General features: G+C 45.6%; 1 protein-coding gene across 2 annotated transcripts in view; it reads left to right on the plus strand.

Annotated features, from left to right (window-relative positions):
* Dock5 (dedicator of cytokinesis 5) overlaps nucleotides 1-24569 on the plus strand; it is a 183384-nt gene that overhangs the window by 94118 nt on the left and 64697 nt on the right. For both annotated transcript variants that reach the window (XM_038310701.1, XM_038310702.1), the window contains exons 7-15: nucleotides 1246-1381; nucleotides 3098-3255; nucleotides 4642-4723; nucleotides 7854-7983; nucleotides 10899-10971; nucleotides 14620-14762; nucleotides 17971-18096; nucleotides 21263-21387; nucleotides 22814-22912. In XM_038310701.1, the coding sequence (XP_038166629.1) occupies nucleotides 1246-1381; nucleotides 3098-3255; nucleotides 4642-4723; nucleotides 7854-7983; nucleotides 10899-10971; nucleotides 14620-14762; nucleotides 17971-18096; nucleotides 21263-21387; nucleotides 22814-22912 (1072 nt within the window). The remainder of the gene's footprint in view (nucleotides 1-1245; nucleotides 1382-3097; nucleotides 3256-4641; nucleotides 4724-7853; nucleotides 7984-10898; nucleotides 10972-14619; nucleotides 14763-17970; nucleotides 18097-21262; nucleotides 21388-22813; nucleotides 22913-24569) is intronic.

The raw sequence follows: 24569 nt of genomic DNA on the forward strand, positions 1-24569 counted from the left end.
AGCCAGCCGAGGTAGGCTAAGGCTCTGTCCTTTTGTTATCTTGCCACAGTAGCGTTGGCCCGGAGGTTCCCCCAAGGCCTGGCATGGCATGTTAACGTCTCCCACATGGCAGGGCTCACCTGCTTTCTTTCCCACACCTGCCCTTGAAAGCGGCTCAGGAAACAGGGCCTCTCTGTCAGGACATCCATGACCCAGCTCTGCCAGCATGCCATCCCTCTCGGGTCTGGTGGGCTGTGGGTCTGGCTGCCATGGGAAAGAAGCTGCCAGTGCAGCTCACTCGCCTGGAGCTGCAGTAGAACAGGGAGGAGGAAACTGAGGCGTGGTTGCTTTCTCCCTGAGGACTTGCCGCCTCTGCTTGTTATCCCATGAGTGCTGCTGTTTGGATGTCTCAGTTCACTCGTACAGGTGCCTGGGAGGCAGACTGAGGGCTGAGAGCAGAATTCCGTCCCACCAACCTCTGAGTTCGTTCTACTTCTGTGCCCATTGCACACAAAAAAGCCTTGGGAGAGGGGTGTGGCTGTCTCCGCTCTTGCCCTGCAGCCCTCAAGAGCTTCCGTTGCCAGTTTTCTTGTGCCTTCCTCCGCAGTCAGAGCTAATGTTTATTGGTGCTCACTATATGTGTGGTCCTATTAGATGCTTCACTGCTAAGAAGTTCTTACAGCAACTGTAGAGGGTAGGAAACGTCTACCCATGAAGGAGTCCAGGCTTCGCAGGATGAAGGGGTCCTAGAGGGAGCAGATGTCAAAGCCAAGGTTCAGAATGTACCGTGAATGACAGCAGAGCCAGCATGGAGGTGGTTTAGGAGAAGGGTAGCCCCAGGACTTAACACTCTTTACTGTCTAAGTCCTCCTTATTGTCATCCTTTAAGACAAGATTGAGTAAGGAAGTCAGGGAAGGTCTTTGAAGGATGATGTACGGATTTGTCATTGTTGCCATGCCAAGTCACAGGGGACTGGGCCAGGGAATCGCTGAAAAGAGGGCTTTGGTCAGAGTCAGTGTCAATTCCACTGTTATTGCTTTGGGTCAGTTCCTTGGCACATGCTCACAGGTTTGGCTAGAATGGCCTCCTGAGCCATATTGCATTATTGCAATGTGGAAAGGGGTAGAGATTGGAAGGAGGGGTCCCTGGGCTGTGTCCAGCCTCTACCCATTTCTCCTGGTTCCCCTGGGCTTTCTGACACAGGCTCTTCTACAAAGAGTCTGGCAGTAAAGGGGAGAGCTTCTTACCACCTCCTTTCTCTTCAGAATGCTTGGACTCGATCTGGTTGTGCGTGATGACAATGGAAACATCTTGGATCCGGATGACACCAGCACTGTTGCCCTCTTCAAGGCCCATGAAGTTGCTTCTAAAAGGATAGAAGAAAAGATCCAAGAGGAAAAGGTGCATTTCCCCCTGGTGCAGGTCAAGCTACTAGGATTTTATTCTTTGCTTTGGTTTTTAATGCCAAAAAAAAAGTAGGCAATAGAACTAGAAATGCCTAGAAAATCACATGTGTCCTCATTTTAAAAGTGGGCAGAAAGAATGAGGCCAGTGTTTGTGTTCTGATTTGGAAAGAGAACAAAGGTAAGGTAGGTGTGTGTGTTTGTGTGTAGAAAGATGCAGAACTATTTTATAAAATAGTACTTGTATTTTAAAAATACAAAAGGGTATACACATGTCAGTGCTTGCATATACAAGAGTAACTGGAATGGTAGATTAGAAACTAGCTGCTAAAAGCTGCTTCTGGCCCTGGGTTCAGTTCCCAGCACCCACTTAATGCTTTTCAACCACCCATAACTCCAGTTCCAAAGGATATGTTTCTTCCTCTGAGCTTTGAAGACACCAGGCATGTACACGGTACACAGACGTATATGGGGCCAAAACATCCATACACATAAAATAAATGTAAAAAAATAAAAATAAAGATGCCCCTGGGAGACTTTTTGTAGTATAATCTCTGTTTGTTATAAATATTGTGCTGTCCAAGATAAAACTATTTTAAACGACATGTTTGAAAATTTTTGAAAGCAATGAAAACTTAGAAAGGTGGAGAAAAAAATGTCAGCCACATTCTGACCACGTGGCCTTCCATGTTGACATTTTTCTTTCTTTTTTTAAATTTAATTTTATGTGCATTGGTGTTTTGCCATGTCTGTCTGTGTGAGGGTATCAGGTCACCTAGAACTGGATCTACAGAGCCACCATGTGGGTACTGAGAAATGAACCTGTGTCCTATGGAAGAATAGTCAGTGCTATTAACCACTCAGCCATCTTTTCTGACCCCTCCCATGTTGATATTTTGGTGTATTATTTTCTGTTTGGAAGAGGAAAGGTTTATCTGCGTGTTGTTTATTTCTTTTGCTTTCTGGAGTACGGTCATGATAACATGTGACTGTGATTCTGCTTTGAGGGACAACCACACCCAAGGGCAAAGCTTTCTCGTGCGACCTTTGTTTGCTGTGAAGCTGAGCAGTGGATCAGGTGATTTAAGCTTGATCCTCCCGCATCCACATGGAAGCTTCATGCATCTTCTAAAAACTGAGTTATCACCTGTAGACAGCATGATTTTTTTTATGTGTGTGTACATGGTACGCATACGTGTAGGTATGTTTGTTTGCATGTGTGTGAACCCACATGAATATATACATGGATATGCAAGTGGATGTGAAAGCCACTCTTCAGCCTGTTTCTTGAAACAGGGTCTCTCACTCGAACCCAGAGCTTCCCAGCTACCCAGTTTGTTCCAGGTTCCTGTCTCTATCTCCTGTACACTGGAATTGCAGGCGGGCTGCTGTGCCCACTGGGGATTTACATGAATCTTGGGGATCTGAACTCTGGATCTCATTCTTCCACAGCAAGCACTTTCTATGGAAGCCATCTCTCCAGCCTCTCAGTCAGCATTTGTTGAATTATTTGGGCTCAAGAGCCTGAATAGGACTGCTCTGGTTATCTCATAATGCTGATGTGTTTGTTTGGCCGAGCGATGATTGGTCCACGTCTGCTCAGTTCTTAGCAGGTGCTTCTTGAGTATAGTAGCTGTCCCTTGTGTATAGGTTGGCTTCTTTGCCAATATTTTTTCCCGTTTGCTTAAGTCTTCTCTCCTATCCTCTGGCCCAGAGCATTTTGCAGAACCTGGACTTGAGAGGCCAGGCAATCTTCAGTACTGTCCACACCTATGGTCTCTATGTGAACTTCAAGAACTTTGTCTGTAACATCGGCGAGGATGCGGAGCTGTTCATGGCCTTGTATGACCCAGACCAGTCCACCTTCATCAGGTAATGGAGACCTCTGTCACTTCTTCTTGGCCTTGCAAAGCACAGTCTTTTCCTGCCCTCGTCCAGGAACCCCTCACTGGGTTTGAGGTCTGTAGGCTGGGCGTAGTCACCTCTGACTGTAGAAAATAAAGTCTTTGGGCTCTGGAACCTTTGCACATGGGTGCTGACACCGTGAAGCTTCAGGCTGTGTCCTCTGTGGGGTTTAAAGAGTGAAGGAAACTGCTCAGGACACAGACACAAAGATAAAGAATTCAGAAGAGCCTAGGGGTGGAACGAGAGAGATGCCGTGGAGCACAGTGGGGATTCATGGTCCTGAGACTAAGCCAGAGGATAGGGCAATGGTGAATGCCCGTCATTATGTTTGTCCACACCCATGCAATTCACTGTGCCAGCTGTGAACGCTCATGCCAGCTGTGGGCTGCGGGGATGAAGATGTGTCCGTGCGGGTTCAGCAGTTATAGCTGGTTAGATGGGGGCGGTGTGTTTGGGGACTCTGCTTTCAGCTCAACTCTCCCGTGAACCCAAAACTACTGGGGGCGGGGGGGAAAGTCCACATAAAGAAAGTTTAAAGGCTGCGATTGAGCCCCAGTGTGACCCTTCCCAGAGCAACTCAGGAAATGGAGATTTAGCTTCAGGAAGGTGGTGAAGAGTAATTCCTGGGGCCTAGGCATTCTTACCTGGTAGAGTGCCTACTTCACATTCTCAAAGTCCTGGGTTTAATTCCCAGCATTCCATGAACCAGGTGAGTTCCATAGGATTGTAATCCCAGCACCAGAAAGGTGGCAGCAGAAGGATCAGTTACATAGTGAGTTTGAGCCCATCCTAGGCATTATAAGACCCTCACTCAAAAAGTAAAAGCAGCTGCTAAGTCACTTGCATGATATAGACCGTGAAGGATGGATTGGGAAAAGTATAGAAAATGAAGCTTTTATAAACGTGGCCTCTTGAGACATGGTTTCCCTGACTAACTCAGGCGGGTCAGTTTACTATGTAGCCAGGCTGGCTTCAGATAACGATGATCAGCCTCCAGAGTGCTGAGATCACAGACCTGAGCCACCGTGCCCAGCTCTAAACTAAACTTTCCCTGTAGCAAAGCTGAAGCTTCTAGACAAACGGTCTGAGGTGGAGTGAAGACCCCAACGGAAGAAACTCGTCAAATCCCATATCTGAGCCACCCTGAGCAGTGTCTGCCACTGTGTAGCGTGTTCGTTACATCAGGGAATCTTTCAGATACAGAGTCCCCGCGAGTATGGCGTGTGTGCTTCCCCAGCGCCTTCTCACGGGGCACCTCTGCCCCTTCTTTTGACCCTTGCACGTCTGCGCTGTGAGCAGCCTCTGTTCCAGCTGCCCACTCACTAAGAGTAATTTCCTTTGTTTTCCTGCTAGTGAGAACTACCTAATTCGCTGGGGTAGTAACGGGATGCCCAAGGAGATAGAGAAGCTGAATAACCTCCAAGCCGTGTTCACTGTGAGTCCTTCCTCCTTCATAAAACATTTTTGGGTTCGTTTGTCTTCTGTGTCTATGTATATGCATGTGTGTAGGTGTGTTGCTATGGTGTGTGGGGGGGTCAGAGGCCAATTGGCAGAAGTAAGTTCTTCTTCCACTGGGTAGGATCCGGGGATAGAGTTCAGGCAAGAGCCTTTATCCATGGAGCCATCTAAATAGCCCATTCCCCTTTTCTGTTTCTTGATAAATATATGGAAAACATAAAAGATGAAAAGGAAAGCCATCGTCGTCCTCTGAGTAGGTGTCACTCAGTCATTGATTCTCTTAGTGAACACATACTAGGTACCATATACCAGTCTGTACCCTTGAGACCATGTGTGAACAGAACAGGGAAAGATGCTATGTTCTTGAGCAGCTATTGAGCTGATGGAATAGACAAACATATACAACAATGACACCCATGAGTGAATTCTGAACAGCATCAGCATCCCGAGGTGCTTCCAGGGGCTTCGCCACAGTATTGGTCAGGGAGGCTTATGTTTTAATTGTATATTTATTAATTTAACTTTTGTTTTCAACTTATAGTTGTTTGTTGATTTTATTATAATGAAAATGGTTTCCCACTCTTACCCTTTTTTTCCTTTTGTTTTTGAGATTATAATGTAATCACATCCTTTACCCCACTTTCTTTCCTCCCTGCAGGCCCTCCCATAGGCCTCTCCTTGCTCTCCTTCAAACTCCTGGCTTCTTTTTTCATCAATTATTGCTACATGCATGTATGCATATTTAACTTTTAGTACATATATGATGTATCATGTATGTGTGTTCCTGAGGTCACACGGGTGTCCTAGTTCGTGTGCAGAGGTCAGAAGACAGCGTCAGGTGTTTCTTCTCCCCTGCCACACTGCTTTGAGCTAGAGTCTCTTTGTTGCTTGCCTTTGCATGTTCAAGGCTATTCCAAAGATTCTCCCGTCTCCACCTCCAATCTTTCTTAGGAACATGAGGATTATACATGTATACCACAGTACCTAGCTTTACACGAGACCCGAGGATTTAGATTCAAGTTCTCAGCTTACATGGCAAGCACTTTACACATTGAGGCACCTCCCCAACCATGAAGCTTGTGTTTTTAAATAGTTGATTGATTAAGCGTCGGGAGTAGAGATGCGAGGTGTAGGGCCACGCCCCTTAGCATGCACTCGGCTGTGGGTTCAATGCCCAGCATGCTAAGACACATAAATAGAAGACATTGGAGGAAGACAGTGAAGTTGGAGAGAGGCGGCCAAGCAGATTACTAGGTGGAAGGAGAGCTCCTAGACCAAGGTCACGGTGAGGGCAAATGTGATCCAGACCTTTTCTGCGAACCTTCCTCTGTGTAGAGGATTCCCAGTCTTTGCAGGGTGCTGCTGCTTGCAGCTCAGGAGCCTGTAGTGTGTACCTGGCAACTGTCTTCCTCTTAGCTCAGAACTTTCTGAGCTTCTTTCACATATGTGTGTATGTATATGTATATGCATGTATGTAGATATACAAACACACACACACACACACATATATATTTATATTTTAGGGCACACCTTAGGGCTGCAAGGGGGACCAGGAAACCTTGATAGGTGGGTCCCCAGCTTCTGCTCTCTCTCTTTCTTCCATCAGTCCACACAATTGCTCTGTCTCCTACTCTTTCCAAGTCTAAGAAAGGAAAACTAAGCCTAAATTCCAGTGACAGATGAAGCAGTGGCCAGTAACAAACTGCTTGCCTGTCCCTCTGTCAGCTGCCTAACTCTAGGACATGCACAGGCTTCTCTGCCCCTGCACAAAGCCCTTCCTGTCTCTACCCCTGCAAAAGCAGACCCAGAACCTTCTGGGATTTTACACCAGACTACGTTAGTATTTGTTCAGTTTGGAAACCGAGCTGGGTTTTTCCCCGCTTTCAAGCGTCGTTTATCGGGCCGAGCGTGTATGTTTTAGGCACTGTTAAATCTTTTGTTCATCATTTAGTCAGTCATGACTTAGTACAGCTGTGATTGCTTTTTCCTTTCCTGCTCCCACACTCTCCCAGCCAGCCAGAGGATCATCTAGAATGTAAATTTTATGTCTAGCCTTTCCAGTGAAATAAAATGTGGTAGCCATTCCCTTGTTCATTAAACAGTCTTCATAACTCATTTATATATGTATTATGTAATGATAGCCAATATGCTACGGTTTATAGAACCTGCCACCCGGCGTCTTTATTTTTTTATTAGCGGAAGCCCTGCAGAACCTCAAGCAGAGATTCCGGGTGGGTGATTACTGGTGTGTATTGCTGTCTCAATGACATGTCTTTACCAAATTACAGGGCGTAGATTTGGAGTGATTATTTGAAAAGTAATTCTTGACTCAGTAAGAGGGCTGGGGCTGCTGTTTCATAAAAGGGTTCTGAGATATAATGAAGTTATTTCTGATGTTAAGTGAATGAGATATATGAGCTCATTTCCGGGTCACTCACCCCTCCTTCAGAACACACATACACGCACAGGAGCCTCAGCTACAAACAGGAACAATCCCGCCCCCACACCTCTTGTTAGCCAGTGTTTATGGAGAGGGCCTCTCAGGAAGCAGGTGAGGAATCTCACAAAACCATACCTGGGTTACACTTGCCTCCAGGGTTCTTTAGAAGATGAGCTGGGAGTGAGGAGTGGGGGGTGGTGCAGGCCTGTGATAGGAGCACTTAGGAGGTGGAAGGCAAGAAGAGCTGGAGTTCAAGGTCAACCTCAGTAACCAGCGTTCAAGGCCAGCCTGGGCTCTCCCAGGCTTCTGTGGATGCCCAGAGAGTGTCAGTATCATGCATTATGTCATTTGACACTGAGATGTGGCCTGTACTAAGACATGCAGTCAAAGGACCCAAAGTGTCAGGGAATGCTCCGGTTCCTAACACCTTGCCCACCTCTCTACTGCGGAGGTGGAGGCTGAGTCTGATCTAGTCTAGAAATGTGAATTAGGGACCAGGGAAGAAAAGAGCGCCCTTTTATAGGTAAGTAGATGGTCATTTTCTCTGTTGCCACAGTAGTTCTTTGGTGGGTGGGAAGAGAGGCACTGCTCTGGCGTTTCAATGTGGGGTAGTGTTCTCTGAGCAGGACATGACAGCCCACCTCTCTCATCCATCCTCTACCCACAGGACCTCAGCAGCACGGACCTCATCCGGCCACGCATCAGCCTCGTGTGCCAGATTGTCCGGGTGGGCCGCATGGAGCTGAAGGAGGGCAAAAAGCACACCTGTGGGCTCCGGAGACCGTTTGGAGTAGCAGGTATGACGAAAGCCAGAGTCCAAAGAAAGCGGTAGTTTCTGGGGACCCTGTTCTTTGCAATCTCTAAAAGACCTAATGGGGAATCGTCATATGATCCCATTTGGGGCATATTCCCAAAAGAATTGAAGAGCAAGGTCTCAGAGACACATCTGTATACTCATCTGCACAGTGGGATTATTCACAAGGGCTGAAGGAGACCAGTTCACTCAAGTGTGCATCACTAGGCGAGTGGATAAATGAGCGTGGTGTATCCATTGAAAGGAATTTTTATTCAGCCTTAAAAGGGATGGAAATTCTGACTCAGGCCACCGTATGACTGAACTTGGAGAACATTAAGCTAAGTAAAATAAGCCATGCACACAAAAAGCCAACTGCTATCTGATTCATTGATATGAGGAGTCAGAGAGTCAGACTCAGATGTTGGATAGGATTGTCGGGGCTGGAAGAAGAGGGGGAATTGCTTACTGAGGATAGGGTTCACTTTGGGAACATAGAGCTTTAGCTGTGGATAATGGTGATTGTTACAAGGGTAGTGTGCTTGCTTCCACTGAACTGTACACTTACAGGTGACTAAGGTGGTAATTTCTATGCTATATATATTTTACCGCAATTATAGCAACGAAAAGAGATAGAGAAAAGGAGCTAAATGGCCGCTGAGGGCAGAGAGATGCCAGGAGGGCCCTCTAAATACTGGAAGCCATGGGTCACGTTGTCATGGTTAGTCTTGGGCACACCATATATATGCCCTAGGATGACCAGTTCTCTTTCCTTGAGTTTTGTGTCCCTGAGTCTTTTAGCTACTGATGTTGTAGCCGCTGTTTCTCCTTTGTGCCCAGCACCATGTCTCATCTACAGCAGGACTACATGCTAGCAGGCGCACTGCTGATGCACTGTGATCCAAGGCAAACCTCTTGCCTGCTTAGGAGACTCCTTCCCAAAGGTAACTTTGTGTCCCTGAATGCCTTCAGAGAGGGTCCATATTGGCCTAAAGCAATCCTCAGGACCTTCCAAGCAGCCCTATACCTTTGGAGTTTCTCCTAAATTTCAAGAAAGATATTCTGTCTTTTATTGATGTTTGGATCAGTAGTGCCTTTGGAAAGTCACCAGTAAAATGTCAGAAATTTGCTCCTGGACCAGGGCCAGATAGTCCATCTTCTTCACTAAACCTTGTGACTTTTGTGGCTAAGGAGGTGGCCTCCCTGTCAGGGGTGACTGTCTATGTACCATGTCTTCTGACCTGTTCCCATCATACCTGCTGCTCAGGGAGTATTCAGGAAGCAGCTTTGCTTTTTTGAGACACAGTCTCATTCTGTAGTCCAGGCTGGCCAGAACCTTACAAAGACGCTCCCGTCTCTGCTTTCCCAGTGCTGTGATCATAGGTTTGCGCCACCCCGCCTTGCTTGGCATTGCTACTTTATCAGGAATTAAAGTGAAGTCTCAAAAAATACAAGGAACTCAGCTCTATTTAGCCATCCACATGGCGGTGTAAATGTATCTCTCTGTCTACGAAAGATGTATTTGAGGTCATTGCTGTTCATAACAGGCCAAAGAAACTGAAACATTATACCGGACGCTTTTGTCTGCTTTTCTGTGTTAGTCTATGTGTGTGTGTGTGTGTGTGTGTGTGTGTGTGTGTGTGTGTGTGTGTGTGTGTGTGTGTGCTTGAGAGTCAGGGAGAGTGTGTGTTTCTGGAAATTGCACGCAGAGAGGACTAATTTGCCAATGATGAGTTGAAGTTAGGTGTCCCGAGATAATGACATTGGCAGAGGAGTTTCTCACTGTTTTCTGGTATAGTTTTCATAAGGTCCTGTTAGGTAACAGCAAGCTGTATGTGATGCCCAGCTGGGTACACCTTCCTAGCTAGCACCAGCGCTATCCCCTGGCCTGGTGGGCCGTGTTGTCTGAGTTCTGTTTTGCGCATTATTGTATTTCTCAGTGTGTACTTCTCTCGTCAACAGACAGGCTGTCTGCTAATGTATGTTCTATGGCAGGGCTGTAATTTATTAACCAAAGTTTCACCGCTTAACCAGGGTGCTGCCTCCTGTCAGCCAGCAGCTTTGCACCTTGCTCATTAATCCTCCCCATAGCTGGGCATAGTGGTTATGTGATTTGGCTTTGCGGTCACTGTTAATGCGTACCCTGGCTTTGCTAAGGAACTTAAACTAATTGTGGGGATGTGACCCAGTGGTACCTTGCTTTCCTGGCATCTGCAAGGCTTTAAATTCAATCCCACCATTCCAAAATAAAACACACACACACACACACACACACACACACACACACACACACACAAAGAACAAATGTCCATAACCAACAAGAAAATCAAAACATGTGACCAAGGGCAAGTTAGCCCTTCCTGTGCCTAGGTGGGGCTCCTCTCCTCTGTGTAAGCGAGATAGGAATGCATCAGGCTTACTTCCAGGCTTTCGTGAAGTTCTCTCCTGGGTCAGGGCTGGGGGGAACCAATGACTGAAGGTTTGTTTTGTGAGATGCTTAAGGCTTGTGTAGAAACCAAGAGTGTATCAAATCAATGACACAGGTGGCCAGTTCATCTTGAATTTATCTCTAGACTTTGAATTCTTCTAACAGGCCTGCTAAAAGCATGTGTTTTCTATGGCTTTCACCGAAGACTTAAAAAAAAAAATCAGGCTTAAGGCTTTCAGGAACTTAGTGTCAGGAACCTTCAGTTCAGTCTGGCAGAGTTTTGAAGGTGTGTCCTACAGGGTTAGATGGACAAAGTCTGAGCCTTTCATGACCTTGTCCTGCTGTGTGTGGCACTTTAGGTAATCATTATGGCTTGGTCCCCGGTTCCTTTCTTCTTCTGGTGCTCTGTGTTTGCGATACCATCCTTTTCTGTACAGCTCAGTGAGGCATGGAGCCATTAGTGTCTCTAATGACCGTTATCTCTCTCCTAGTGATGGATATTACTGATATCATACATGGGAAGGTGGACGATGAAGAGAAGCAACATTTTATCCCCTTTCAGCAGTGAGTATCTGGCGTTGATCCCAGGTGATTCCAGGCCCAGGTTAGCCATCTGAATGGGGCGTGAATGCAGAAGCAGGTGGGAGGAGCCCTTTTGTTACTGGAGAAGAGAAGGTTTCTCTGCTGGAAGACTCTCAGCTCGGGCCTCTGCAGAATACTTTATTCAGGGGGCTTCCTGTTGGACTCGAAGAAGGGTGACTGAACATTCCCTGACTCAGTGAAAGAACTGGAAGAATAGAAAATAAAGGGCACGTATATCTTCCCTGGAACCCAGAGAATGACATCATTTGATTGTCAAAGATGCTTTGTGTCTGAGTATCTGTCTTTTGTTGTTGCACAGGTTTGACTAAGAATCACATGACTTCTCAGACTGGATGAGGTATAGGAGTTGTCAGGACAATCATGTTAGACTCACCATTTGCTCTAGTAGGTCTGACTGCATCCGACAAGCCTCTGAGTATTGCTAATGAATGGCTCTGGTCCAGGGACCACATGTACAGTAGGGAGGGGCTAGGCAGGAAGAGTGTGAACGGCGGGTAGGGTTCCTGCAAGGAACTGGGGGAGACGGTCTGGTAGTGCTGGGCAGGCTTAGCTCAGAACTTGACTCGGGGCTCCATCTTAAGCCTCTTTGCAGGATTCTAAGTTAATAGTGCAGAAGCATGTGTGAGTAGATTTTTTTCTTGTTTCCAGAGGCTGCTACTAATTACTTTTAAAATATACACTTAATCATCCTCACCCTACTTACCAACTTCAAGAGCGTGGAGGACTCAGTATTTCCCATAGTTCGGTATGGATCTTGATTGTCCAATAACTTTGATATCATGAACTATTGCCTCTTACCCACATGCGTGCACGCTCATGTATATACAGACATGTGTTGCTTAATGAGGGAACATGGTCTGAGAAGTTCATCTTTAGACAATTTGTGTCAACATGACAGAGTATAAAGTAAGGTAGCTACAATGTCACACAGTAACAGAGTCTTATGGGACCACCATCAAGTATGTAGCTTTTCAAAGGTGACTGAAATGTGATATTTGGCAGTGTACATGTGTGTTATGTGACATATGTAAATATGCTTAAACAGGTATATTAGATAGATTTAATTCATCACCAATAAATGGAATTAAATTTATAAATATATTAAATCTACTATAGTAAGCAGATAAAATGCATTAAATAAATATAAATATATAAAACAGAGTTGGGGACACAGTGCATACCTGCAATCCCAATAATTTAGAAGGCTGAGGCAGGAGGATTATGAATGTGAAGCTAGCCTGCGAAGCATAGTGAGACCTTATCTAAAAAAGTAAACATTTTATATAGAGATAGACAGATATCATAAATGTGACATTTACATATATAAAGCTTTCAGATCCATGAATACTACTACTCTTTCATATAGAAACTTATCAACATATCAAGATTCTCATTCACAGACAAAAAAATCTATGTGAAAAATTCCTTTATTTATATTCACCTTTATGGACTTCTTTATTCAGTATTATGCCTCCCTGCTCAACTTCTGAATCACCATCCACGTGGTAGCTGTGAACGCTGAGGTGGTCTTACTGTGAAATAGCACGTGCTTTCATTAAAGACCCCAAGAAGCCCAGCCCTAATTTGATTACTGCCCTGTTCAGCAAGCAGCCACTGTATAATGGTGCTCATGTTCCCTGTTGCAATCCCTGGCCCGTCCAACTACTTTCCTAAGCTGCAGTGGCTTATGGTGAATGGGGTTCATATGTGAATTCTGTTAGTACACCTGGGACAGCCATTCAAAGAAAACAGCCCCCCGTTTCCAGCCATGTTGCATTATATTTTATTTTATTGTTTACACCAAGAAGGCTGTCTGGTAGGCAGAGAAGGCTAGACACTATTGCACAGCAACAGGATGATAATGCAGTTGCCAGTGGCAACTTCAAGAGAACGGGTGTGTGTGTGTGTGTGTGTGTGTGTGTGTGTGTGTGTGTGTGTGTGTGATGTATTTGGTCCTTTGACCTCCCCATATGTGGGCCTCATCTGATGTGTTCATTCCATACGATCTCATTTGCTGGGTGACCATTGCAATCCTAGAGTTAACATCATTTTGAGCGGGGGGGGACCCCTTTCCAGTGTCCTGCACCCCTGCTGTATTCATGTGTCAGATGGCCATTGTGATGTGGGCCTCAGAGGGGAATAGCATCCTGCAGAGTCTACTGTCAGGTGGAGCTAGACCCAGGAGCCAGGATTCCCCGCCCCATGGCTCTCCCTTCAGTCCCATGCCAGCAGCCAAATCTAAGAGTCTGAGCATTGCCTCTGACTTTAACTGTTTAAGTGTCCTTCTTGAGCACTGACTCGAAGGAACTTCGGCTGTTTAAACACTTGGCCATTGCTGCCCACCCGTGCCTTCTTCTTTGCTTCCGGTCAATCCCAAGGCTTAGGGAAGAGAAGGTGGAGAGATAGGGCTAGAGGAGCAGGCAGTTCGCTGTGAGACTGTGTCTCCTAGGAATATAAGGAGCCACACCCCTAAAACCTCACCAACGTGACTGCTCCAATGTGCCCTGAACAAGGACGACACCAAAGGACATGCCAAAGTAGATGAGGAAAAGCCCCAAGGTCTCCCCTACACAAAGAACTACAGGCAGCTGAGGAAAACTGGGGCCGGAGAGGTGGCCTTCCCCAGGGAGGAACATACCAATTGGTCTTCCAGTGCCAAATGTCAGCCTTGAAAACATACGCGGATAGCGTTATATGAACTGAACAGGTTTTATTTAGGAATACACCTGTGTATACATATGTGAATGCAATGACAATGGGTGAAAAAAGAGGCTGTGAATTAGAGCAGAGACAGGTATATTGGAGGATTTGGAGGGAGAAAATGAAAGAGAGAAATGTTGTAACTATACTTAATTATATTATAATCTCAATTTGCATATGATACACATATGCATGCATGCTTGTGCATGCGCGCGCACACACACACACACACACACACACACACACACACACACAGAAAACAGAAGAATAAAGGGAAGAAAGTGTGCCAGGGACAAAGTTGTAACAGTTTATGTGGTTGACCTTATTTTCTGTTTTATTTCCCAATCCTTATAATGTAGGATTGGGTAACACTGCTTGCCATACAACAGAATAAGTGTGGAGTGAGCCAAGCAGAGGAGATTGGCTTATAGACGGAGCAGAAAGCAAACATGGCATTAGTCATGGCAGAGTTACTTTGCTTTTAAGGCAGTGACGGAAGGTAGAAGGGTGGCTAACTGGTGGGTCAGCATCGGGTCCCTTTTGTAGGTACCTTCTCTGAGGAACTTTGTTAGCACACTTGCTGGAAACAGCTTGTTTGGGGGAGCTGGGCAGTTGTCTCTCCATGCTCAGGTCTTGGAAGGTAGATATTCCACTTGACCTCAGCCTTCGCTACATTTGCGCCGTGGTGAGTGACTCCATGTTGGCTGTAGCCTGGTCTGCTGGGGGCCCCTGCAGGTATTTAATCCAAAGCAACCACTTGCTGTCATTTGTCATTGACATCAGAACCCTCTGGTGAGGTTTTGTGTTTGTATTTCCAGATCGTTCTTGTGAGACCTCCATGGTCTCAGGTCATGCTTTAGAGACTATCACCGCTTCTGGCTTTCTCCTTACATCTCCTGTCTTTCTCAGAATTGCCATGGAAACCTACATCCGCCAGAGACAGCTTATCATGTCACCCTTGATAACCTCACATGTGATTGGAGAGAACGAGCCACTCACTTCGGTTTTAAATAAAGTGATAGCGGCAAAGGAAGTGAATCACAAAGGACAAGGTACGTGGCTTGCCCAGGGTGAGGGGACTTTGGCTAGGGTGGAAGAAAACATCCTGAGCAAGGTCCCTGGACTGTGCTTTCACCAGCTCTCTGATACCGAATAGTCTTCCCTGGACCCCACCCTCCTCAGGCATCTCCTGCTGAAGATCCTCAATCATTCCCCCTCCCTAATGGAACCAGACTTGAATGTGGAAGGTTCTGTGGAACAGACTTCCCTCCCGCCCTCTGCCCTCTGTTCCCAGTGTTAACTCGAAGTAAATGTGCCAACAAACTGTGACTCAGGAGTGACTGTGCACTGTGCCCTCAATAAGCCTGTTCCTTCATACGTTTTCTGGAAGAAGGAGGTGGAAGCAACCCAAAGGAATATCAATTAAGAATGTAGAGGCTACCTTGTACCTGACTCTGGAGTCTCCATGTACTTGTCTTTTGATGACTTTGGCTAAGAGAAGTTCTTGTGGAAACGTTTCAAATCCAAATAATAAGAATTAGTTAAAACATCAGAATTCAAATGCCGAGGTGGCAACCAGATGTGAAAGAGTTTCAAGGCAGTGTCCGCTCTTCACTGCCCTGTAACTGCTCTTTAACGGGAAGACAATCAAGAAAACACACTGTTACAGTTATTCAGGTAGAAAGAAATAAGAGCAATAAATAAATCTGAAAATAATTAGAGTTTTCCCTTTTTAGGGTGTTTCTTTGTGTCTGCTTGTTTACATATGTGTGGGCATACAGGTAGGAGTGTGCATGCACGTATGTTTTTGAGCGTGGAGGTCTGAGTCTTACTGTTTCAGCTTGTCTAGTCAGCTAATGTAATCTGGAAATCCCCTGTCTCTGCCGTGTGGACACTGGAATTATAGGTGGGCTGTCGTACCTACCAGTGATTCATACGGGTGTTGGGAGTCTAAACTCAACCCTTCAGGCTCGCAAAGGAAGAACTTTACACTCCCAGCCCATCTCCCAACTCCCTGCTCTTTAGAGGTTTTCATTTAAGAATATAATTTTAATTAGAGTAGAACATTTTTATACTCATACTGTTTACATAGGACTTCCTTTTTGAGACAAAACAGAAAACAATGTCATTCCTTTCTTCTGAACAGAACAAGCCCTTTTCAGATGTCTCTTTATTTATCACAAGTGTGTGTGTGTGTCTGTGTGTGTGTGTGTGGTTGTATACCATTCGAATGTTTAAAATGCTCCAAACCAAATTTATAACAGATTTAATTTAAATATTTTGATTGAGTTTTGTTTCTCTTTGACAACCAGGCAACACTTCATTCCCCAAAGCAGGATTAGTTTTCTGACAGGCTAAGCAGGAGAGTGTGGGTTTTATAGATAGAAAAGGAAGGAGACAAGGAGAGAGAAAGAGAGGGAGGGAAGGAGGAGAAAAAAAGACAGTTGTTGTGGGCAATCAGATTATTTTTAATCTAAGGAGTGAAACAAAGGGGGCTTGGCAGGGGCTGTTTAGAACATCTGCTCATTATCTTTGCCTCCTGATTTCTCAGAAGGCCAGTTAACAATTTACTTTTCTTTTAAAGCCGTAGAACTTGACCACCAGTGACTCCACTTTAACATCTAGCCCCATGGGTTAGGGGTAGGCACCTAGTAAGTATCTTCTAGCTGGTCAGCACTGTAAATTGAAGCCACCCTGCCATGGTGAATTGACATTCTGTATTGATGCTTCCTTAATGTTCGGGAACTCGCAGAAGTAGGACTTCTGGGTTAGTGGTGGGTACCAGCTTCAGCCCAGATGAGGCCCAGGCATTGCCTGTGCTGGTCCTCAGGGTGTTTATCCTGCGTGCCCTGCCCTGTGGCAAGTAGACTCTGGTCCCCAGGTATTTAAACAAGCACCCTGAGTCTGTATTGTCTAGCAGCTCCACGAGTTTCCTGCTCTCCCATCTCAGATTTTATAAGGAAGATAATTATTCTTCTGTTTTCTTTAAGACACACTTTCCAGGTTTTGGTATGATAAAATGTCCACAGACTTCTGCTTCTTTGTGATGTGTGCATTCATGTCATATTTCCTTTTCTTCTTTTTTTTTTGTTTTGTTTGTTTGTTTTGGGGATTTTTGTTTTTGGTTTTGGTTTTTGGTTTTCAAGACAGAGTCTCTCTGTAGTCTTGGAACTAGCTCTTGTAGACAAGGCTGGCCTCTAACTCACAGAGATCCACCTGCTTCTGTCTCCTGAGTGCTGGAATTAAAGGCGTGCGCCACCACTGCCCAGCATATCATATTTCTTTGTGAGGATCTTTGTCACTGATGTTATTTTACAGCTTTTTACCTTTTTTTGTATATGAAAACTTCCAGTTTGTATGTGGACAATTATTTTGCTTTTAGAATTTGTTTCTCTGGCTTAATATAAGTGATTAATTCCAGGGGTGGAGCAATGGCTCAGGAGTTCAGAGCACTTCCTGTTCTTGCAGAGGACCTGGGTTCAGTTCCCCACACCCACATGGTAGCTCACACCATCTGTAACTCCAGTTGCAGGGAATTTGATCCCTTCTTAACTCTTTGGGTGCCAGGCATGTATGTGGTACAAGACACACATACGGGCAAAAAACACTCATACACATAAAATAAAAACAAATAAATCCATTTTCGAAAAGGTTAATTTTCAAATACTTAACAGCTATTTATTCCCGTTTATGCCCGTATGGGTGTTTGAGTATCTGCCACATGTGCGGGTGCCCACAGAGGCCAGAAGAAGATACCAGATTCCCTGGGAGTGACGAACAGTTGTGAGCTGCCCAACATTGGTGCTGGGATTCAAACTCGGGTCCTCTGGAAGAGCAGCAAGTTTCTTTAATCCTCACACCATCTCTCCAGCCCCCGAAACTCATTTCTTTACTTGTGGTTTTTCCCACCTCTGCCGTCACTTCTTAAGAGGCCACATGTTGTGTGGTAAATCCCACAGTTTCCGTTCATGTCTGTATCCTTTTTACCACGACGGATGCATGATATTCGGCTTGGAACAAACATACTTTGGTATCAACTAGGATAATGCTTACTCTTTGCTCTCCTCTGAAGTCAGTCGTCTCTGTTGACGTCTCAAGTAAGTCCGCTAGTGAGCTTGGAGGACGTGTCATTGAAATGGTGTCACCCTGGGAGGGTTTATGGTTATCATGAGGTGTCTGGTTGGTCTCACACAAGCTTCACTGTGTGTGTTGCAAAGATCATACAGAGAACCAGAAGCTTACCTTTTTTTTTTCTTACAGGTCTTTGGGTATCCTTAAAGTTACTGCCAGGTGACCTCACACAGGTTCAGAAGAACTTTTCACACCTGGTGGACCGATGCACAGCCATCGCTCGGAAAATGGGCTTTCCGGAAATAATCCTGCCAGGTACACATTTTGTTTGGATCCTGTTTTATGGTTCTTTTTCATGTCAGAAGGAAGGACTACCTCTGTTCGGACAGTTGAGGCAATCTGGGTCCCTAAGAGGACATCATTTAGGGTCAGTGGCCTCAAGAAACTGGTGACAGGGAGTTGTGGCATCCCCAAAGACTATTCAATGGGCAGGACCACGAAAACACCGTTAAGTATCACCCAGCATTCTCAGCTCACTCTTTCCCGTCCTGTTCTGCACACATGCTTCCCCAGCTTGACTTTTTGCTTTGAAAGCAAGCTGGCGATGCAGTGTCTGCAGTCCAGGAGATTAAACTGCTGCTTCACAGACAAGCGCTTTTCCCCCCTCGTGTCTTTGGCTATGCTGGGTTCCGGTGCTCACCTCCGTCTCTGTGAGATGCTCTGCTCTGCTCCCATGAGCTCTAACTGTGCTCTGCTCGCCCATTCGCCCAACGATTTCCCCATTCGTGCTCTGATCCCAGCTTTTCGCCAAATGTTAGTGACCTGCAGTTGTAGTCTCCTGAGTCCGCCGACTTCACACATCAATTCTCTAGTATCGATAGTAGTCGAAGGGAATCGTACTCTGAGAAACTGGATTAATAATCCTATGAACTGATTTGTAGTCATGAGACTTGTGGACAGCCAGTCATATCACATTTGAAAAAAATTCTAGAAAGCCAACTTGCTGCATACTGCATGAGAACAGATCTTTTGAGAGTAACTGGGGTCCTTTTTCATCTTTAGGAAGTTAAAAGGAGTGGTAGCTTGTTAAACACACATTGCCTGAGTATGAAGGGTGTTTTAATGTAAACTCATAGCATGAAGACTAAGAATTTCTGTAAAAGGGAGGCGGTTGTGTCTTTTTTCATAAAAGGACATCCATTCTTCTTCGATTGCAAACCTGTGCTCACCCAACTATAAACTCACCAGCATTTGGGGGAAATGTTTCGCTTTTTTTACTGTTTAGTTTTGTTCTTGAGACATGTTCTCAGAGTGAGCCCAGGATGACTTGGGCTTGAAGCCATTCTCCTGCCGCAGTCCTGGTTGTTAGAACTAAAGCCGTGCACTGCTACAACCAGCTGTCTTACTGCTCAAACAATTAGCTGTCGACAGTATTCTCTTGTAAAGACGGCTTTACTGTTAGGTAAGACAGGAAATCTGAAGCTAGAGAAATGTATTTTTTAGACAAGTTGACTTTATCTTGGAAATATTGAAATACTTTTTTTTATCAGCAGCATTGACTCAGAATGCCAGGGCTATAATGGGCTTTAAAACTCTGTCTAGGGCCGGGCGGTGGTGGCGCACGCCTTTAATCCCAGCACTCGGGAGGCAGAGGCAGGCAGATCTCTGAGTTCGAGGCCAGCCTGGTCTACAAGAGCTAGTTCCAGGACAGGCTCTAGAAACTGTCTCGAAAAAACAAACAAACAAACAAAAAACAAAACAAAACAAAAAAAAAAAACTCCGTCTAGGGCAATGGTTTCTGTGCTGCTCTGTGGATCAGCTCAGTAAGATCCCCTGAGGAACTCTACAAGACAAAGTGCGTGGGTTCAAGATGTCACTCGGTGGAACACTTGCTTAGTGTAGATGAGCCCTGGGTTTCCTTCCTAACACTGAAGAAAGAAAAAAAGAAAGGAAGGAAGGAAGGAAGGAAGGAAGGCAGGCAGTTGCTATTGAGTGGTGCCTGCCTGCCTGTAATCTGACCACTGCGGACACTGGAGGGTGAGTCAGGAGGATCATGAGTTAGAGGTCAGCCAGAGCTACCCCTGGTGATTGGTCATTCCCTCTTCTGAACATTGCCTTCTCTTCCCACCAGGGACCTCAGAGTTCCCTTTATCCATTCCACTGGGACCTTTTCCAGACACCTGCTGTTTTCCTTAGTCATTCTTCAGTGTCTGGCCCTTAAACCCTGCTTTAGTTACCAAGGGCCGTCTTAACAAACACCACAAAAAAGGGCCCATGACAGTGGGGATTTACTCTTTCACGTTTCTGGGGCTGCGTGTCCGAGACCAAGGCATTTGCCTGGATTCCCTAGGCTTACAGACAGCTATCTCTCTCAATGACTGTGCTCTCATTTCCTTTTATAAGGGCATCAGTCAGGTTAGAAAATGACCCAATTTCACTTTATTTACCTTTTAAGTAAATGTCCTGTCTCCAAACACAGGCATTCTGAAGGCCTTGGACTTCAACAAATGAATGGAGGGAGGCCCAGTTTAGCCCTTAATAGCTTAGCTTTCTCTGTCAACCCTATTCTGTCCCTGGGTGAGGGGACACTCATTTGACATATATCTGTCGATTGTCTTTTGTCCCCATCTTTAGCACCGAGTGCTTTGGACTTCAGACCATCTGGCCTTCTGTTTTCTCCATCAGGACCCCCTGGCTTACTCTTCCCACCCCCAACTTGCTCACGCTCTTCTTTCCTTTTAACGGATTGCTGCTTTCACAGTGGGACTGCCTGTCCCCGTGAGTGTCCTGCTGGTGTTCCTGGGTGGTATTTTTCAGGAACATGTCCACATTCAACTACCTGCAGAAACAAGGGGCCTGAAAGGCACTATTAAAAATCTGCTGGACAGCCTAGCGACATATAATATGTGCATATTATTAGATACGTCTTCCTAAATGTGACAGAGAATTACTATTGAAAAGAATTGGGTCTCTGAGGTGGCTCAGTGGATAAAACTCCTGCTACGCAACCCCTATGACTTGTAGAATCCATGTAAAAAGCCAGGTGTGGTGGCTCATATCTGCTATCCCAGACCTCCTCCAGCAAGACGGGAGACAGGAGAATTGCCTGGAAGCTTGCGAGGGCAGGGGCAGGGCAGCAGTTGAAGTAACAAGAGAGACACTGCCTCGAAAAGAACATGGAATGGGGAAACTGAGTCCAGAGAAGTTGTCCTCTGACCCCCACACTCACGCTGTGGCAGGAGCATGTATATTTATGTGTGCGTACACCACTAAAAAAAAACTTAATCTTTTTAAAACATGTATGTCAAAGACATCTGGATACTTAGTAAAGGTGGAACGAGAGAGCAGTAAAAGATTTCCGTGGAATGAATAGGTCACCACCATCAGACCATTTCCTGTTTAGTTTATCTTCTGCGTGTTGTGTCATGGGACTTTGGAGAGAGTTGTCAGCAGCACCCACCAGAGGCTTGTCATGTTGCAGGGGATGTTCGAAATGATATTTACGTCACCCTGATCCACGGGGAGTTTGACAAGGGGAAGAAGAAGACACCTAAGAACGTGGAGGTGACCATGTCTGTGTTTGACGAAGACGGCAGCCTTTTGGAGGTACACAGCGTCCCCCACAAATGTCACTGCCTTCGCACTTGCTCTGTAGTGGCAACAGGCTGCCGTTCAAGCTTCTGTCAGTGCTCCCCATCTCGGGGTTTAGCTCTTTTCTGGGGTTTTGTTCTCTGGGGGTTTGTTGTTATTGTTCTTGTTGTTGTTGTTGTTTTGTTTTTGTTTTTTTCCCGAGATGGGGTTTCTCTGTAGCTTTGGAGCCTGTCCTGGAACTAGCTCTTGTAGACCAGGCTGGCCTCGAATTCACAGAGATCTGCCTGCCTCTGCCTCCCTAGTGCTGGGATTAAAGCCGTGCGCCACCACTGCCTGGCTTTGTTTATGTTTTTTTAAAGAAGGGACTCGCTAGATAGCTGAGGCTGCCTCAAACTTGTGGTCCTTCTACCTCTGCCTCCTGTATGCTGGGATTATAGGCATGCGCCAGCACGCTCAATGTTTTTTCATAAGGAAAATACATAAAACCTGACAAAGCCATGGCTTTTCATGGCTAGTTTGATGCCTGGAGCCATTTAGGTTTATTTTGATAGTTCCCCTCTGCAGAGATATTACAGGCTGCTTAGCTGTAGGTTCTCTGGTTCTTTGACATTTTCAAGCTGTGTAGTTCCTCTACGCTTGAACACAGTGGCAAAAGTGTCCCAAATGTCTCGAAAGGCACACTGCCATTACCTGGGCCAGTCGAGCCAACAGTCACCTACATTAAGGAGCATTGCGAAGCTAAAGGCAGGCACCCTTGGGTGTAGGTCAGCTATTGGTGATTTCCAGTGTTAGACATTAGAAACCTACACCCTAGTGAAGTTCTTTTGTAGGGAAATGCAGACATTAGAGGCAGAGCCAGAAGGGGAGCCGGGTATGCTGACTTTCAGTCCAAAGTTCCTCGGACTCTGGCAGCTTTCCGACCTTATAAGCAAGGACATCTAACTTTGACTTCAGAGGGTCGGGAGGCATGGTGGCCACAGGAGGCCTGTGTCGCCCCCACCTGATTACTTTGGGATCTACAAGTCAAAGTCTAGGCTCCTGAAGCCTAGATGTCCTGGAATGATGCTCCCCAAGTATTCAGTCCTTGTGCATACATAATTCAGCCATTGTGTTTCTTTGGAAGCAGGAAATTTGATGCTCAGTAAAAACACTGCAGTTCATAGCATTCAGTACTTGGGGCTGAGGAGATTTAGGCGCGTTTGGTGGGTGCGGTGTGGTGTAATGCACGCCAGGTGCAAAGCAGACCTGCTGCGTGTTCAGAATCAAGGCTGCAGCCAAGTCTCCCAGTGCAGCGTGGATGAGCGCTGTCAGGCTCTCCTCAGGTCCACTACACCTCTGCTTTTGAGTTGTGTTTTGACTGTTAGACATTCACAAACATTTTTCTCTAGCCGTATTTTTCTTCACCTAGTATCATCTCCTAATTGTGTCTTTCCAATCAAAGAAAGCCATTCATCCCGGTGCTGGGTACGAAGGCGTCTCAGAGTACAAGTCGGTGGTATATTACCAAGTCAAGCAGCCTTGTTGGTATGAGACTGTCAAGGTGAGCACTCTGTTTCTAGCCCCTTCCGCTGTTACCCTTGTCTAGATTCCTGTCTTAAATCCCAAATCCTTCTTATCATATCTGAAGTAAGAGATGAATGTGATAGGCTGGGGTGCTGGTGGCAGGGATATGATCAAAATACATTGTATGAAATTCTCAAGGAACTCAACTATTTATTTATTTATTTATTTATTTATTTATGGATTTTCGAGACAGGGTTTCTCTGTAGCTCTGGTGCCTGTCCTGGAACTAGCTCTTGTAGACCAGGCTGGCCTCGATCTCACAGAGATCCGCCTGTCTCTGCCTCCCAAGTGCTGGGATTAAAAGCGTGTTCCACCACTGCCCGGAGGAACTCCCCTTTTAAAAAGCTAACTTGGTGGTTAAGTGTTCTTTCGAGTATCTATTTTTAAGAAACCCACCATTCTGGAAACATATTCTCATTCGTAAATCTATAGAGACTGGAATAGAGAAACGTGTGGCTGTAGGAAGGTAGACTGCCAGGATGCTGCGGACAAGCGTAGATGTTCACCCTCTACCATCAGCTTCCCATGTGTTGTTCTTGTTGGCCCCTGCTCACATGTTCAGTGCCTCTTCACTGTTAGGAAGGGTTTTGTGAATTGCAAAGTGTTGCAGGAGCTCCTATTGGCTGAAGGAGCAGAAGGAGCTCCTGCAACAGCAAAGTGCGTTTGGATCCTGCATCTCCTTGTAGGCTCCCAGTAGCCTTAAAACTAGACAGGCAAGTACGATATTGCCATGACCTTTTCCCCAGAAGGTAGTAGCCCCAGGAAAGTGACTCCTAAGGTCTCTGAACACCTTGGGGGTCAACCTGAAACAGGTCACTCTGAATGAGGGGCTGCAGCAGCACTTATTATGAGGTTGGCAAGGTTCTGTGAGGGTCTAAGCAGAAAATCCACAGACAAAAACATCATCTTCATATCTCAGGAAACAGTTATTTTTCACATTCTTCTATAGTCTGTATTTTTTATGATGCTGTTCATATGAATTTATATTGTGATTTTTTTTTTAAGTTCTTACTCTGTAACTCTGGCTTGACTTTGAGGTTTCTGTCCTGCCCGGTCCTGCAGCCATTCAGTCCCATAGAAACACACAGAGGCTTAGATTAATTATAAACTGGTTGGCCAACTAGATCAGGCTTTCTTATTAACCAACACTTACATCTTACATTAACCCATAATTCTTGTCTGTGTTAGCCACGTAGCTTGGTACTTTTTATCAATGAGGTGTTCTTATCTTGCTTCCTCTGCATCTTGGGTGAAGACTGCAGACTGAGCCTCTCCTCTTCCCAGCATTCTCCTGTTCTGATTGCCCTGCCTATACTTCCTGTCTGGCTACTGACCAGTGAGCATTTTATTAAACCAGTACAAGTGACAAATCTTTACAGGGTACAAGACTATATTGTCCCACAGCATCTGGCTATCCTAGAAACTGCCAAAAAGTCCAGGCTTGCCTTGAACTTAGAGAGATCCACCTGCTGAGACTAAAGGACATGCCACCACTCCTGGGCATATTGTGCTTTTTAAAGCTACTTATCTCAGGCATTGTGAACTCCTCTGGGTTTTAGACGTGAATGCTGTTACACTGTCCTCTGCAACTTACTATACTACTATCTACTACAGAAAACTTCTCCAACCTGGTA

The sequence above is a fragment of the Arvicola amphibius genome, chromosome 13 (assembly GCF_903992535.2).
Source record: "Arvicola amphibius chromosome 13, mArvAmp1.2, whole genome shotgun sequence".
Classification (NCBI taxonomy): Eukaryota; Metazoa; Chordata; class Mammalia; order Rodentia; family Cricetidae; genus Arvicola; species Arvicola amphibius.